The sequence below is a fragment of the Rana temporaria genome, chromosome 2 (genome assembly GCF_905171775.1).
Source record: "Rana temporaria chromosome 2, aRanTem1.1, whole genome shotgun sequence".
Taxonomy (NCBI): domain Eukaryota; kingdom Metazoa; phylum Chordata; class Amphibia; order Anura; family Ranidae; genus Rana; species Rana temporaria.
Window position 1 is genome coordinate 181485017 of NC_053490.1, and position 17559 is coordinate 181502575.

The 17559-nt window shown below is 45.7% G+C and overlaps 1 protein-coding gene across 1 annotated transcript in view; it reads right to left on the bottom strand.

Annotated features, from left to right (window-relative positions):
- The window catches only part of TGDS (TDP-glucose 4,6-dehydratase), a 57014-nt gene that overhangs the window by 15860 nt on the left and 23595 nt on the right, over positions 1-17559 (bottom strand). Inside the window, exons 3-4 of the mRNA XM_040336096.1 lie at positions 10267-10335; positions 9891-9981 (exon numbers count right to left, since the gene is read on the bottom strand). Of these exons, the coding sequence (XP_040192030.1) occupies positions 9891-9981; positions 10267-10335 (160 nt within the window). The remainder of the gene's footprint in view (positions 1-9890; positions 9982-10266; positions 10336-17559) is intronic.

The window sequence follows — 17559 nt, forward strand, 5'->3', positions numbered from 1 at the left end:
ACTAGTGGTGTACCACAAGTCTCTGTACTGGGTCTGGTTCTATTTAATCTATATGTAAGTGATAGAACTAAAGGTTTGTTGGGCAAGGTAGGTATTTTTTGCTGAGGATACAAATGTGTGTAAAAGGGTTAATATCCCTGGAGGTGTCCAACATGGAACATTATTTGGCATTTCTATAAGATAGGTCAAAGCAGTGGAGACTGCAGCTCAATGTTTCTAAATTTAAAATAATGCACTAGGGAAAAATATTCCCTTGAGAGAGTAAAACATTGGGGGTACGGTTTTAGTCAGCACTACAGAGGAAGAAAAGAAATTGGGGGTGCTTATGTTAGATTATTGCAAAATTAGCAATCAGTGTGATCAGGCAGTGGGAAAAAGCAAAAAGAATTCTAGGATGCATCACAGAGGGATCACCAAAAGGAGGAAAGAGGAGGCCCCGATTCCCCTATATAGATTTTTAGTGAGACCTCATTTAAGTTCATTAAAGGTTTATTGAATTTTTAGACAAGTATAAACAGAAAGTCAACATGGTTTAATCGAGCATCCGACAAAGGGCGACCCGATCCGAAAATCATATAACATACACAATCCGTAATATAGAAAATAAAATGGTACAAACAGTTACTACAGTGAATGGAGTCGTACCGCTCAAATACCCAGTCATTGACCTGCGGGGTACCTCAGGGCTCTGCCCTTTCTCCCTTATTCTTTACCTGCTACATGCGCCCACTTGCCGACCTCATTACCAGCTATGGTCTAGGCTGCCAGATCTATGCGGATGACACACAGATCTTGGCAGACCTTGCAAGTGGACCTAATATGCCTGAGCAGCTGAATAAGGGATTATCCAACAATGGATGGACTCAAACAGGCTAGGCCTTAATGCCGACAAAACTGAGCTTTTGCTGATCGGCCCACAGGCCAACTCTACCTTTTTACCTGCCTGGCCATCCTCGTTTGGCCCTGCCCAACTCCAGCTAAGCAGGTAAAAAATCTGGGTATAATTTCTGATGCTGAACTAAGCTTCGTACCTCACGCAAAATATTGCATAAAATCAGCCAACTATCATCTGCAATTATTACGGAAAATTAAGAATCTCTTCACTCAGCATAACCGTATGATCTTGGTTCATGGACTTATCCACTCTAGGTTAGATTGTTCTAATGTTTTCTTTCTAGGGCTCCCACAGAAGTGGATAATAGGATTTTTATAACAGCTTACCTGTAAAATCCTTTTCTTGGAGTACATCACGGGACACAGAGCCGCATAGCCATTACATGTGGGTTATAGAGTCTACCTTCAGGTGATGGACACTGGTGTAATCAATTAAACAGGAAGTTCCCTTCCTATATAACCCCTCCCCTACTGGGAGTTCCTCAGTTTTTGTAGCAAAGCAATAAGTGTCCCAATATCCCCAAACAAGAGGGGCGGGAGCTCTGTGTCCCGTGATGTACTCCAAGAAAAGGATTTTACAGGTAAGCTGTTATAAAAATCCTATTTTCTTTATCGTACATCACGGGACACAGAGCCGCATAGCCATTACATGTGGGATGTCCCAAAGCAATGCTTACTGAGGGGAGGGAGACACCAACCATGCAGACCGCCATCAGACGTGAGGACCTATAATGCTGCCTGCAGCATACTGCGCCAAAAAGCTGCATCCTCTAGCCGTCTTATGTTCACCTGATAGTAATTAGTGAACGTAAGCACAGATGACCAAGTTGTGGCCTTGAAAATCTGCGTCATAAAGGCTTGGAAATGCATTGCGCATAAAGCGCTTACCATCCTGGTAGGGAGCACCCCCACAAAAAAACAGGGGGAATCCTACTCTAAACCACAAGCCTGAATAATAACCTGATGAATCAACCTTAAAAACAGTTGATTTTAGACGCTGCCTGCCCTTTCCTGGGGCCTCCTGGTAGCGCCACAACATCAGTTTTCCGTATCCGAGCAGCCGCTTCAGATAGGCCTAGACCCTTCTTACTCCAACGAGAGAGAGAGTGTAACCATTTTAATAGCTGACCTGAACACTGCCTGCCCATCTAGGGTCTTCTGGCAGCCCAATAAAAACGTCAGCTTTCTATATCTGAAACCTTCAGATAGGTATTTAACTGCTCTCATCTCAATTGAGAGAAAAGCAATAACTTTTCCTTCCGTGAAACAAGGTTTTGAAAAAAGGGAAGGTAAGAATATCTAGATTCAAATGAATACTAGATCCTTCTAGTAAATAAGGTTGGGTGAGGATGAAAATCACTCTACTTGTAAGAATAATTGAGTATGGCTCTAGTCTATACCAAGAAAGTTGCCAATACTGAAACTCTCTTGGAGGCTACCACAACCAAGAACACCAATTCCCTTGTTAAAAGATGAAGGGAAATATGGTGCATCGGCCCAAGGAGCTGACCCTGTAAGCCGACAAAACTAGAGCCAATCCTCCGAGCACAAGGGCGACCCAACTGGTGGACTTATGCACGTCACCCCTTGTATAACAGCCCGGACCAAAGAGTGTGAAGTAAGCGGCCTTTGGAAGCAAGGCCGAGATCGGATCCTTGATATAACTTAAGGCTAGCTCCGTCTCCTTTCCAAATGTAGGAAGGCAGGAATTTTACCTTTGACAAACTTCCACGGATGCCACCATCTGGTTTCACACCAGGAACATGGGCCTTCCAGACCGTAGGATATCTGGTCCTGGAGGCCAGCTCTCTTGTATGAAACAAGGGAATTGCCGCTAATTTTGAAAGCCCCGATCCTCGAGAATGTGGGCTATAATAGCCAGACCATTAATTCACCTGTTGCAGGGCAGGATGTAATACCCCCTGCAAAGTAGGCCTGGACAAGATGTAAGGGACCGTGGGTCCTCTACTACCACCCTTACTGTTCCTGCACCGAGAGGTCGTCAGGGTTATGCCGGAGTAATCAGGCCAGCTTCCGTTCTCCTCTAATGTTGCATAGAAGCCACAAAAGTCACGGCACTGGGGGGAGAGACACAACCAGTGATAACTGGTCCCCCCGGATTACAAACACATCTGCCCCGCATGCGGGTGGATCCTTTATCCTTGACCCCAAGCTGTTCAATTTCTTGATGACCCTGGACGCCAATACATCTTATGTACAGGGTACTATTTCTGTGACATTTGGTCAGGAAAACAGTCGGGGTGTAGAGGTCATTCTCCCGGAGACACTTGTTGACGGCTCCAGCGAATCGCCTGCCAACTCTGCATTTCATGAAATGACGAATGTCAATAGGCAAGGCACAAGCTCCTCCTTGGTAAATTAAGTAAATCACTAGTATGGCATAGTCTGATTGTACTCTGACAGAACCAACCTGCCACCTGAACGTTCAGGCCCCTAAGCCAGATGCTCCATCGGTAGCTCTAGCTGACAGATAAGGCTCCCTTGGAGCTTGACTACTTCCCCTGGGCCATGGTCTCTTCCTGATCTGGCAAACCCTTTTAGTTAAGAATCACCAAGAGGAATTCCAGCATATCTCTGAGACCGGGTTCTTTGGATAATGCTAGGTCAAGATCCACTCTTTCTAGGCCGACAAAATACTGTTTATAACAGCCCTGAATAAAAGTTAGTATAGGGAATTGTCTTGAATGAAGCCAGCATCTTCCCTAGTGCCTTAATCAAAAGGCCAAAAGTAAGGAACTGTTCCTTGCTGTGACCACATAGACCAGTTTTCTTATAGCGATGGTCTTGTCTGAGGCCAAAAAAACAAAACTCTCCTTTTTGGACTGTGCCAAACATACCCAGCTTCTTGTCAAATGAAAGAATGTATCTTTAGACTGGAATCCCAACCCAGGAGTTCCAGATACTTGACCATGCTGGACACCCTTAGGTTCAGCCATGCTACTGACTGACCCATCAGCAGGAGTTTGCTTCGGTATGCCATTACTGCTATACCCTGGGCCTACAGGCCTGCTAGAGGCGGGCCCTAGCACCCTGACAACCCAGGCACGGAGGCTAACCCAAAAGGGCAAGACCACCAACTGGAGATAGTGCTGTTCCCCTGCGAAACGCAGACAACCTCTGCAGACCCAAGTAAATAAACACATACAGTGAGGAAAATAAGTATTTGAACACCCTGCTATTTTGCAAGTTCTCCCACTTGGAAATCATGGAGGGGTCTGAAATTGTCATCGTAGGTGCATGTCCACTGTGAGAGACATAATCTAAAAAAAATATTCCAGAAATCACAATTTATGATTTTTTAACTATTTATTTGTACGATACAGCTGCAAATAAGTATTTGAACACCTGTCTATCAGCTAGAATTCTGACCCTCAAAGACCTGTTAGTCTGCCTTTAAAATGTCCACCTCCACTCCATTTATTATCCTAAATTAGATGCACCTGTTTGAGGTCATTAGCTGCATAAAGACACCTGTCCACCCCATACAATCAGTAAGAATCCAACTACTAACATGGCCAAGACCAAAGAGCTGTCCAAAGACACCAGAGACAAAATTGTACACCTCCACAAGGCTGGAAAGGGCTACGGGGAAATTGCCAAGCAGCTTGGTGAAAAAAGGTCCACTGTTGGAGCAATCATTAGAAAATGGAAGAAGCTAAACATGACTGTCAATCTCCCTCGGACTGGGGCTCCATGCAAAATCTCACCTCGTGGGGTCTCAATGATCCTAAGAAAGGTGAGAAATCAGCCCAGGACTACACGGGAGGAGCTGGTCAATGACCTGAAAAGAGCTGGGACCACCGTTTCCAAGGTTACTGTTGGTAATACACTAAGACGTCATGGTTTGAAATCATGCATGGCACGGAAGGTTCCCCTGCTTAAACCAGCACATGTCAAGGCCCGTCTTAAGTTTGCCAATGACCATTTGGATGATCCAGAGGAGTCATGGGAGAAAGTCATGTGGTCAGATGAGACCAAAATAGAACTTTTTGGTCATAATTCCACTAACCGTGTTTGGAGGAAGAAGAATGATGAGTACCATCCCAAGAACACCATCCCTACTGTGAAGCATGGGGGTGGTAGTATCATGCTTTGGGGGTGTTTTTCTGCACATGGGACAGGGTGACTGCACTGTATTAAGGAGAGGATGACCGGGGCCATGTATTGCGAGATTTTGGGCAACAACCTCCTTCCCTCAGTTAGAGCTTTGAAGATGGGTCGAGGCTGGGTCTTCCAACATGACAATGACCCGAAGCACACAGCCAGGATAACCAAGGAGTGGCTCTGTAAGAAGCATATCAAGGTTCTGGCGTGGCCTAGCCAGTCTCCAGACCTAAACCCAATAGAGAATCTTTGGAGGGAGCTCAAACTCCGTGTTTCTCAGCGACAGCCCAGAAACCTGACTGATCTAGAGAAGATCTGTGTGGAGGAGTGGGCCAAAATCCCTCCTCCAGTGTGTGCAAACCTGGTGAAAAACTACAAGAAACGTTTGACCTCTGTAATTGCAAACAAAGGCTACTGTACCAAATATTAACATTGATTTTCTCAGGTGTTCAAATACTTATTTGCAGCTGTATCATACAAATAAATAGTTAAAAAAATCATACATTGTGATTTCTGGATTTTTTTTTTGATTATGTCTCTCACAGTGGACATGCACCTACGATAACAATTTCAGACCCCTCCATGATTTCCAAGTGGGAGAACTTGCAAAATAGCAGGGTGTTCAAATACTTATTTTCCTCACTGTATGCAACTGGCTCCCCATATGTGTATGTGGCAAGTGTTAAAGCCATATGCCTCAATGGAAGTGTGTGTACATGGCAGCGTGTGTTCCTGGAAGCATTAATTCATATAAATATGTTTTAAGCAAAACATGCATATAGCATGTGTGCTCTGGAACAAGCATCTTGCAAGCAAGCATGCGCTATAAACGTGTTATGCAACAATGTGCAACATGAACCCATGCAGACACGTATTTCTATGCAAACACAAGGAATCCTGTATTGCTTAATTAGGCCACCATGTGCAACTTTAAAGTAATCATGCATCCTTATGCGATTCAGCATCTTCCATGCGATCATCATCTTATGCATTCCAAGCACTATTGTGCGGACAAGAACCCTTGTGTGACCAAGGACTCTTGTGTGACCAAGCACCCCTGTGCGATCCAGCATCCTTATGCACTCAAGCATCTTAATGCGACTTTAGGCATTTCTGTGAAACAAGCCTCTCTATGTGATCAAGTATCCTTGGGTAATCCAGGATGCTGTTGATCCGACAACCATGTGTGATCCAGCTTCTTTTTGCATTCAAGCATCTTTAAGCGATCTTTAGGCATTCTTGTAGAAACAAGCCTGTTTGTGTGACCAAATATCCTTGGGGAATCAAGGACTTGGGTGATCAGGTAATCATGTGTGATTCCAGCATTTTTATGCATACAAGCATCTTTATGCGAACTTAGGCACTTCTGTGGAAACAAGCCTCTCTGTGTGACCAAATATCCTTGGGTAATCCAGGACGCGGATGATCAGGTAACCATGTGTGATCCAGCATCTTTTTTGCATCCAAGCAACTTTATGCGATTTTAGGCATTTCTGTGGAAACAAACCTCCTCTGTGTGACCAAACATCCTTGGGTAATCAAGGATTTGGGTGATCAGGTAACCATGTGTGATCCAGCATTGTTATGCATACAAACGTCTTTATGCGATTTTAGGCCTTTCTGTGGAAACAAGTCTCTCTGTGTGACCAAATATCCTTGGGTAATCCAGGACTTGAGTGATCAGGTAACTAGCATCTTTATGCACTCAAGCATTTCTATGCAACTCTAACAAACATGCAACACCATACAGACAGAAACATGTATCCTTATGCGATCCACAATAAAACATGCTCTGTTACTTGTTTTTATCCCACATGCATTCCAAACTCATGTATCTTATGCAACATGCGGACTGGTAAAGAGGAAGTTATCCTCTGTAGATGTGCGTTTCCTCAATTAAGAGACGTTAGCAATGTGTACCAGCAACTGTGCATCCCTCAGATGTGCATTTGGTTAGCCTGAAGCCGACACCAGGCTGAGGACCATATGGAGGTCTTACTAGCCACCTATAGGAAAAACCTCTCTTTACACTCCAAGGAGAAGATAGAGGCTTTGGCCGAGTAGGCAGAGGGAAATTATATGCAGCATGAATCTCTGAAAAGACTGCAGGTGCAATCAGAACCTGTAGGGCTATTGATAGCTTCTCCTCGTTAGGCTGCAGCTCCTGTCTCCTGTCCTCTGACAGTGAACCTTCATCCCCAGCTCTTCTAATCCATTTGTTTAAGGATTAAAGCAGGAAAAGGGACACACCCTGCTTTTTTTTTTTTTTTTTTTGCTTCTTGCGAGGATGCTGCGAACATAGCAGTTAACCTCTTGTAGAACAACAAATGTGATACAAAAAACAAAACACATGCAGAGTGGCTGCAATGTTGGGGGAGGCTGCATTGATTGCCTGACAGGTCTGATGGCTCAATCTGTGAGCTGTTTAAGTCTCTACAGGGGAGAATAAGGGGCCACCAGGTTCAGGTGGCGATTCCTTTTTATATTCCTACCCCTGACCTTATTCAATGGGGAGACAAAAGTCCTAAGCTAAAAGCAGAGGAGCTTAACCCAGGTGCATCAACAGCTGAAGTCTGGCAGCAACAATGCCTGCTAATCTGCACAGCTAGATGCGGAGTAGGCGTCTTAGATGAATCTGTATCCAACTCACACAAGGTGCTTACATTTGTGTCCCCCTAGCTTTACAGAGCTCTGACATCTGGGCCTTTTTGAAGAGCCCTCTCTGCGACTGCACTGAGCCGGTGAGCACGTGCGACATGGTAGAGCCTGAAGCTGAGGAAGTGGGACGCACAATAGACCAGCTAACACTTAAGCTTCCGTTTTTGGAAAGCATGGTAAGCGAAAACATCAGGCATGTCTTACTGCCCATAGTAGTGGAAAAACAGATAAGACTTGCAGCTACTCATGGAAGACAATCCTTTGCATAGGATTAAGGGCATTTTTTTTTTTTTTTTTATGTACCAGCCCCTTCAAGGGGAGATATATGGGTACTACAGCCATCCTGTCTGAACAGACATAGTGGCCCAGGCTACATGCCGGCTAGGGGAGATATATGGGTGCCCTGAGCCATCCCGTCTCAGAAGACATCGTGGTTTACATTGCCCATGCATAGAAACATAATATAGGCGAGACCCATAGTCCCCTACAGAAGACCTACTGTCGAACTAAGTCCCGTAGGTCCCTCTCTTACCTTTCCACGCTGCAGGGTATTGCCAAGCAAGAGGCCCAATCTTCCCCCTTCACCGTGGGTATAGTCCTAGACCTTCAGGGACCGGGGTCCATAGCAGGAACACCACACCCCTGGACCTATATAGCACCCTGGCAGCAGAAAAAACATTTGGTCCTTAGAAGGCACAAAGTTCTGGAACCCAGGATCCAGCCCTCCGCAGAGAGGCATTATAGGCTAAACCTCGTTCTTCGTACCGAGGCACGGGTACCGTCCACTTTGGCTATGAAGCACCTTGGACGGATCCGGATTTATGGAGGCTTTTTACATCCAGCATGGATCCCTCCAGTGGAGCTCCTAAGAGCACATGTTAACTCGTGACCAACACCTTAGACACTGATGAAAAAACTGAGGAACTCCCAGTAGGGGAGGGGTTATATAGGGAGGGAACTTCCTGTTTAATTGATTACACCAGTGTCCATCACCTGAAGGTAGACTCTATAACCCACATGTAATGGCTATGCAGCTCTGTGTCCCGTGATGTACGATAAAGAAAAAACGATTGCAGTTTTATCCACAAATCTTGGGGTTCTCTCCTATAGACAAATAGCCCACCACCGATGAGCTTTGCTACTAACAAGCACACCGGGCAATATGAAAAGTATAAGAAGAAGGGTTTGGCCAGCATTCAAAGTTTGATTAATGGATTGCCCCAGGATTTAACCACTTGCCGACCTCCTCATGTAGATATACGTCAGCAGAATGGCACAGACAGGCACATGTACATACCCGTACGTCCTCTGCTTGACGTGGGTGGGGGGTCCGATCGGGACCCCCCCCCCGCTACATGCGGCGGTCGGTAAGCCTCGGGGAGCGATCCAGGACGACGGCGCGGCTATTCGTTTATAGCCGTCGCGATCGCTCCCCGGAGCTGAAGAACGGGGAGAGCCGTGAACACCAAATGTTACAGCGCCCCCTGTGTTTAACTCCCAAACTGCAACTGTCATTTTCACAATAAAGAATGCAATTTAAATGCATTTTTTGTTGTGAAAATGACAATGGTCCCAAAAATGTGTCAAAATTGTCCGAAGTGTCCGCCATAATGTCGCAGTCACGAAAAAAATCGCTGATCGCCGCCATTAGTAGTAAAAACAATAAAAAAAATAAAAATGCAATAAAACTATCCCCTATTTTGTAAACGCTATAAATTTTGCGCAAACCAACCAATAAATGATTATTGCGATTTTTTTAACCAAAAATAGGTAGAAGAATACGTATCGGCCTAAACTGAGGGAAAAAAAAAATTATATATGTCTTTGGGGGATATTTATTATAGCAAAAAGTATTGCATTTTTTTCAAAATTGTCGCTCTATTTTTGTTTATAGCGCAAAAAATAAAAACGGCAGAGGTGATCAAATACCACCAAAAGAAAGCTCCATTTGTGGGGAAAAAAGGACGCCAATTTTGTTTGGGAGCCACATCGCACGACCGTGCAATTGTCTGTTAAAGCGACGCAGTCCCGAACTGTAAAAACCCCTTGGGTCTTTAGGCAGCATATTGGTCCGGGGCTTAAGTGGTTAAAGTTCTACAAGTGTAGAGGTGCTGGGAAAGGCAGTTGAAGGCATGCTCTTGTGTTATATTGATGCAACCTTTTCAGAGATGCAAGGTGTACATTAAAAATGTATTAACGATTAGCACACTTACCTACATGGGTCTGTGCAGCAAAGTGTAGGACCACATCTATATGTTCTACTTCAAAGAGAGGTTTTAAAAAATGCACATCACAGATGTCTCCCTGGGGAACAAAATGTCAAAATTAGATCACAAGAAAAGAAAACAACAACATTCAAAAGTAGTTCAATGATAAAACAGGTTGAACCACCTGTCAGTACAGAAAATATAACTAACGTTTGTATATTGTACTCACAGTGCAGATGAAAGGAAATTCCTCTTTTTAATGGAATTTCAAAAGTTAAACTATGTCAACTGGCATTTTAATGCTGAATGCCAGCATCTAACCAATTCCAACCGGATACCATGTGAACTAAATTGCATGTGCATGATGTGGTTGGTGCCATACCTGTATAAACTTGTAGTTTGGCTGATCCGAAACGGAATCAAGGTTTTTCAAGCTAGCACAGTAATCAAGCTGAGGACAGAGAAAAGCGATTAAACATTTTTAAAAGTTTGCATTTAAAAAAAAAAAAAAAGTAAAGTAAAAAACTTTGACGATCAGAATTTCAGACACAAGTTTGAGCCAACATTTTGTTGTTAAAAAATCCACGTTTTTTTCTTGTCAGAATTTTCGATCGCGTGTACGCGTCATTACTGTGGCTTCTTTTTATTGAGATAAGTTCATAAAGAAATACCACCATATGGGTGACAAGGAAAGTGGAAGTAAATAAGACATCTTTCCGGTTGGGAGTAAATTATGTTACAGAACAGTCCCAGAAATGTTTTGTCTGCAACAGATTCATGTACTCGTTACTACTTGTACATGAATCTATTGTAATGCCGCGTACACACGGTCGTTTTCTGCGATGTAAAAAAACGACGTTTTCTGTGAAGTAAAAAACGACGTTTTTAAAACGACACTTTTCAAAAACGATGTTGCCTACACACCATCCTTTTTTCACAGTGCTCTAGCAAAGCGAGGTTACGTTCACCACGTTTTTCCATTGAAGCTCGCTTCATAACTAGCTTCTGGGCATGCGCGGGTGTAAAAACGTCGTTTGAAACGTCGTTTTTTGCTACACACGGTCAATTTCTGTGAAGTCAAAAACGACATTTTGAAAAAAGGCACATAAAAAAGAGATTTTTAATACAGCTTACCTGTAAAATCTTTTTCTTGGAGTACATCACAGGACACAGAGCGGCATTCATTACTATATGGGTTATATGGAGTACCTTCAGGTGATGGACACTGGCAATCTCAAACAGGAAATGCCCCTCCCTATATAACCCCCTCCCATAGGAGTACCTCAGTTTTGTAGCAAGCAGTATGCCTCCCAAAATGGTCCTCAAAAGAGGGGTGGGAGCTCTGTGTCCCGTGATGTACTCCAAGAAAAAGATTTTACAGGTAAGCTGTATTAAAAATCTCTTTTTCTTTATCGTTACATCACGGGACACAGAGCGGCATTCATTACTATATGGGATGTCCCAAAGCAATGCTTACAATGAGGGGAGGGAGAACATCTCCAAGACAAAAGGATTTAATTTAGAGAAATACTCAAATCATAATAAATCCAACTTAGTTGAGAAAAATAATCTTAAATTTTAAATTTAACTCAAAAAAGAGGAGCCCCCGGAATCCGAGGGTCTCAAACTGCAGCCTGCAGCACTGCCTGCCCAAAGGCTGTATCAGAATTCCTTCTTACGTCCAACTGGTAGAATTTTGTAAAACGTGTGGACAGAAGACCAGGTTGCCGCCTTGCAAACTTGAGCCATAGAGATCTGGTGGTGTGCTGCCCAGGAGGCGCCCATGGCCCTAGTAGAATGAGCCTTTAATGATACTGGAGGAGGCAACCCTTTCAAGCCGTAGGCCTGAGTGATTAATTGCTTAATCCACCTAGCAATGGTGGACTTTGCAGCTGCCTGCCCCTTCTTGGGCCCATCCGGTAATATGAACAGCACATCTGTTTTCCGGATCTTCTTTGTAGCTTTAAGATAGGCCTTCATGGCCCTGACGATATCCAAGGTATGCAGGAACCCTTCTTTTCTGGAAGTAGGTTTAGGGAAGAAGGATGGTAATACCAAATCCTGGTTCAAATGAAAACTGGATATAACCTTCGGTAGGAAGGAAGGATGAGGGCGGAGAACGACCCTGTCCTTATGAAAAATAAGATATGGTTCCTTACAGGATAAGGCCGCCAGTTCCGATACTCTTCTTGCGGAAACTATGGCGACCAAAAATACTAACTTCCTTGTCAGTAAAACCAAAGGAATTTCAGCCAACGGCTCAAACGGTTGTTTCTGTAAACTTGACAGAACAAGGTTTAAATCCCACGGGCAAAGCGGGGATTTAACTGGAGGTTTAATACGTAAGACCCCTTGAAGGAAGGTCTTAACCAGCGAGTGGGTGGCCAGCGGCCGCTGAAACCACACTGACAGAGCAGAAATCTGTCCTTTGATTGTGCTTAATGCCAATCCTTTATCCACTCCTAGCTGGAGAAAACTTAAAACTCTATCAATGGTGAATTTGCGAGGAAGCCATAGCTTGGACTCACACCAGCCTACATAGGCCTTCCAGACCCTGTGATAAATCACCCTAGAGACCGGTTTCCTGGCTCTGATTAGGGTAGAGATTACTTTCTGAGACAGACCTCTACCCCTGAGAATCAGGGATTCAGCTTCCAGGCCGTCAAATTTAGATGCCGTAAGGCAGGGTGGAGGATCGGACCTTGCGATAGCAGGTCTGGCCGTAGAGGAAGAGTCCAAGGGTCTCCCACTACCATCTTTAGGATTAGTGAGTACCATGCCCTTCTGGGCCATGCTGGAGCTACCAGGATGACTGGTATGTGCTCCACCCTGATCCTGCGCAGCAGGCGGGGTAGTAACTGAAGCGGGGGAAACGCATAAAGAAGTTTGAACTGATGCCAAGGGCAAACCAGCGCATCGGTTCCGCAGGCCATCGGATCCCTTGAGCGGGACATGAACCTGTCTAGCTTCTTGTTGAGTCTCGATGCCATGACATCCACGTCCGGCACTCCCCATCTTTGGCAGAGTGCTTGAAAGATTTGTGGATGCAGAGACCATTCCCCCGGCCATAGAGTCTGGCGGCTTAAGAAGTCCGCCTGAAAGTTGTCCACTCCGGGAATGAATATTGCCGATATGCAGGGCACATGAGCCTCTGCCCATAGGAGAATCAAGCTCACCTCTCTCTGAGCGGCTTGACTCCTGGTTCCCCCTTGGTGATTTATGTATGCCACGGCCGTGGCATTGTCTGATTGAATTCTCACCGGGAACCCCTGCAATTTTGACGTCCAAGCCCTGAGGGCTAGTCGAGCAGCTCTGAGCTCCAAGATGTTGATGGGCAACTGCTGCTCTAGCTTTGCCCAAGTACCTTGGCGAGTGCAACCATCCAAAATTGCTCCCCAGCCTGCCAGGCTGGCGTCTGTGGTCACTATCTTCCAAGCCACTGGGCTGAAAGATCTCCCCTTCAGTAGGTTCTGAGGGTCTAACCACCAACACAGACTTTGTCGGACTCTTGATGAGAGCGGCAACGGGATATCCAAGGCCTGTGGCCTTCTGCTCCATGCTGACAGGATGGCTGCCTGCAGGATGCGAGTGTGACTCTGGGCGTATGGTACCGCCTCGAATGTGGCCACCATCTTGCCTAGTAACCTCATACATAGGCGAATAGTCGGTTCCTTTTTGCTTAGAACCAGTAGGATTAATTCCTTGATGGCTTTGACCTTCCTCAGAGGTAGAAACACTCTTTGTTGTTCTGTGTCTAATCTCATGCCGAGATATTCCAACTGCCTTGTGGGCAGGAAAGCTGACTTTTCTCGATTTAGGACCCAGCCGAACTTCTCGAGGTATTGGACCGTGAGGGCCACTGCTCGCTCCAAGCCGGGAGACGAGTGATCTATGACTAGGAGGTCGTCCAGGTATGCTAGGATCGTGACCCCTTGGATCCTTAGTTTGGCTAGGATTGGAGCTAGGACCTTCGTGAACACCCGGGGGGCCGTAGCCAACCCGAAGGGAAGCGCCACGAATTGGAAGTGACGCGAAGCCACCATGAAGCGTAGATATCTTTGATGTGGCTGATAAATTGGAACATGAAGGTAGGCATCCTTTATGTCTATGGACGCCATGAAGTCGTCCTTTTGGAGTGTGGCAGCTGCTGACCGCACGGATTCCATCCGAAATGAGCGGATCTTTAGGTATGCATTTACCATCTTTAGGTCCAAAATTGGCCTGACATCTCCATTGGACTTCGGGATGATGAATAGGTTGGAGTAGAAACCTAGCCCCTGTTCCAGGACTGGTACCTCTACTATTACTTCTTGGGAAAGTAGATGATTTAATGCCGACATTAATGCGGCTCCTTTTTCCGGATCGTTTGGAATCCTCGACTCCTGGAAATGAGGAGGAGGAAACTTTAGGAAATCTAATTTGTAGCCCGTGGCCACGGAAGACCGTACCCACTCGTCAGGAATGCTGGCTTCCCAAACCTCTGAAAAGAGTCGCAGCCTTCCCCCCACCTTCGTGGGTGGGGGCGCCCCTTCATAAGGGCTTGGGGGCTGGTTTTGCTGGTTTGCGAAACCACTGCTTTCTGCCTCTAGCAGCCTGTCCTTGAGACTTGCTGTTGAAGCCGAAGTTTGCTTTCGCAGGAGGCCATCGATACTGTTTGGCATTAGAGGGCCCCTGCCCAGGGGAGTACTGTCGTTTAAACGCAGGCCCCTGAAACTTCTTTTTAGATGGCAAGAGAGTACTTTTGCCGTTTGAAATGGTCTGAATGTATTTATCTAGGTCTTCTCCGAAGAGTCGTCCTCCATAGAAGGGAAACCCTACCAGGAGCTTCTTGCATGGGGGCTCGGCCTCCCAGCTCTTTAACCATAAGAGTCTTCTCATATGGATAAGGGATAACGATAAACGTGACGCTTGCTGGATAGAATCCTTAATTGCGTCTACTGTAAAACATATGGCCCTAGGGACATCCGAAAATTCTTCTGCCTGCTGGGCAGGAATAAGTTTAAGCATCTGCTTAATTTGATCCGATAATGCTTGAGCAACCCCAATCGCAGCCACAGCTGGCTGTACTACTGCCCCTGCCGTAGTGAAGGAGTTCTTAAGTAGTGCTTCCAAGCGTTTATCAACTGGATCCTTGAATACCTGTATGTTTTCTACAGGGCATGTTAACGACTTGTTAACACATGAGATGGCTGCGTCCACTGCAGGAGTAGCCCATTTCTTGGAAAATTTATCTTCCATAGGATATAGGGCAGAGAATCTTTTAGGTGGTAAGAAGATTTTATCTGGCCTGTTCCAATCTTGGAACAAAACTCCCTCTAATAGAGGGTGGATCGGAAACACTGCATTGCTTTGAGGCGCCCTCAGTGAGCCCAAAGCTGAAACCGTCGATACCTGGAGATCTGGTACTGGCAAGTTGAATGCATTATGGACCAAGTCCGTTAAGGCTTGAATCCACCAGCCCTCCCCTTGGGAGACTGCTCCAGACTCCTCTGTATCCGGATCTTCGATCCCTGAACCTACTTGGTCCTTGTCCAAGAGATCGTCCAATTCCCCTGAGGAAAGGACCTCCTCTTCTGAGGGTCCACGCTCGGGCGACGGAGATCTAATCCGTTTACTGCCCCGCATAGCTGTGGCTATCATTTTTCCCATTCTTTTCTCCATCTCTCTTAAAGAGGTGAGTAATACCTCGTCCGTGACCATCTTAGGGTTGGACTGACCCGCGCCAGCTCCAGCCCCAGATCCCGATGGCCCCAAGGCTCCCTGTGGGGAAAGCAGCGGCATAGCTTTGTCCGAGACCTCAGACTCTCTGGGGGAATCCCCACCTCTTGTACCCTCTGACCCGGATGCCATGGTACAATACCGAGGTACACCTGCTACCTATTGGTACTTGGAACTATAAAAGTTAATTGCCCAAACACCTGTTTGGGGGATAAAAAATGCTTCCTCTCCCCTAGATGACTTTTTTTTTTTCAATCTTTTTTTTTTTTGTTTTTTGTTTCAAATCCAGGAAAGAAAAATCATTCTGTCCCCCTGAGTAGTATTGCAAGAAAAACTATGAGATGGAAAGAAACAGCCTATTTCTAGGCTTGAAAACAGTCTTCTGAAGACTGCAATATTCTTTTTTGGCCACTGTGTGTCCTCGGCGCCCCGTGCTGCCGCTCTGGTCTTTCCTCCCCAGTTCCAATGTATCGAATGCTGTTTGGAACGAAAAGGAAGGGCCGCCCCTTCCTTAAACCACTGACCCGCCCTTCCCCCCCTAAGCTAAACGGCGCGAATTGCGCCTATAACACGTGAACGCGCGCCCGCCGATAGGGGGGGGGGGGTTGGGGGGAAGGGAGCCTCTCTGCTCCAGCTGGAACCACGAGGAGGTCAGCGTTTTGCCTGCTTTGCAGGCTCTGAGGAGGAAGACTGATGGAGCATCGCCTGGAGGCTTGCAGGTAAGCATAGCTCTCTGACACACACATACACTTTATATTACACAGGCCCTACTCAAATGCTTTTCCAACACTACAAGGGAGGTCACTTCTTATGGGGAAAAAATACACATAGAGCCATCCTATCATTAAGATATGTGACTAGTTTGCCAGATGCAGCGCATAACTTTAGGCATGTCCCCTGTGACCCCCCAGAAAAAACCTGCTAAGAACCAAGTTCCGCAAGTTTTCCCCTCACTTACCTGCTCCATGCCGCAGGACTTTGCCAAGCAAGAGGCCCAATCTTCCCCCATCTCCGTGGGGATGTCTAGACCTTCAGGCCCTGGGTTCCTATGAAGGATCCACTGTCCTGGGCCCATATAGCACTCTGGCAACAGAAACATTAGGCACCCAAAGGTTTCTAAGTTCTGGGCCCAGGGTCCAGCTCTCTAAAAAGAAAAGCATTATGGGCTATACCCCAAGGGTTTGGGGTCCGGTTACTGACCACTTTAGCGCTGAGGCCTTTGGACAGAACCGGTTAGCTCACCTAATCCCAAGGATGCGGAGGCAAGCTAAACCATGACCAACACCTAAGACACTGGCGTAAAAACTGAGGTACTCCTCCTATGGGAGGGGGTTATATAGGGAGGGGCATTTCCTGTTTGAGATTGCCAGTGTCCATCACCTGAAGGTACTCCATATAACCCATATAGTAATGAATGCCGCTCTGTGTCCCGTGATGTAACGATAAAGAAATTGAAGCATGCTTCAATTTTTTTTGGTCGTTTTTCAGAAGACATAAAACGTCGTTTTCTCCCACACACGGTCAATTAAATTGACGTTTTTAAAAAACGTCGTTTTTTTACATCGCAGAAAACGACCGTGTGTACGCGGCATAAGTTGCGCCATTTGTCATATTGCGAGACACAGTCCCCGAAATTCATAAAACCTAGCGCAGACAGGTTTTGTGAGCTTGTCTTGCGTGTGTTCTAAAAGTGGCACAATGTGCGCCAAAATTGTGTACCTGTCTAAAACTTGTATTTGAATCGGGCACAATGCTTTTACAATGGTCTCATGCATCTCTGAGGAGAATTGGGGATCAAACTTGCTATTGGAGAAAATATCTCAAGGTAACATCTTTAATTGGGCCTACCAGTACAACATGAAGGAAAGCAAAGGTACCGAAGGAGGGGGGGTACAGTCGGGGTCTACTACACGACGCATAATAAAAAAAAAAAAAATATGATAAAAAAAACTATCAA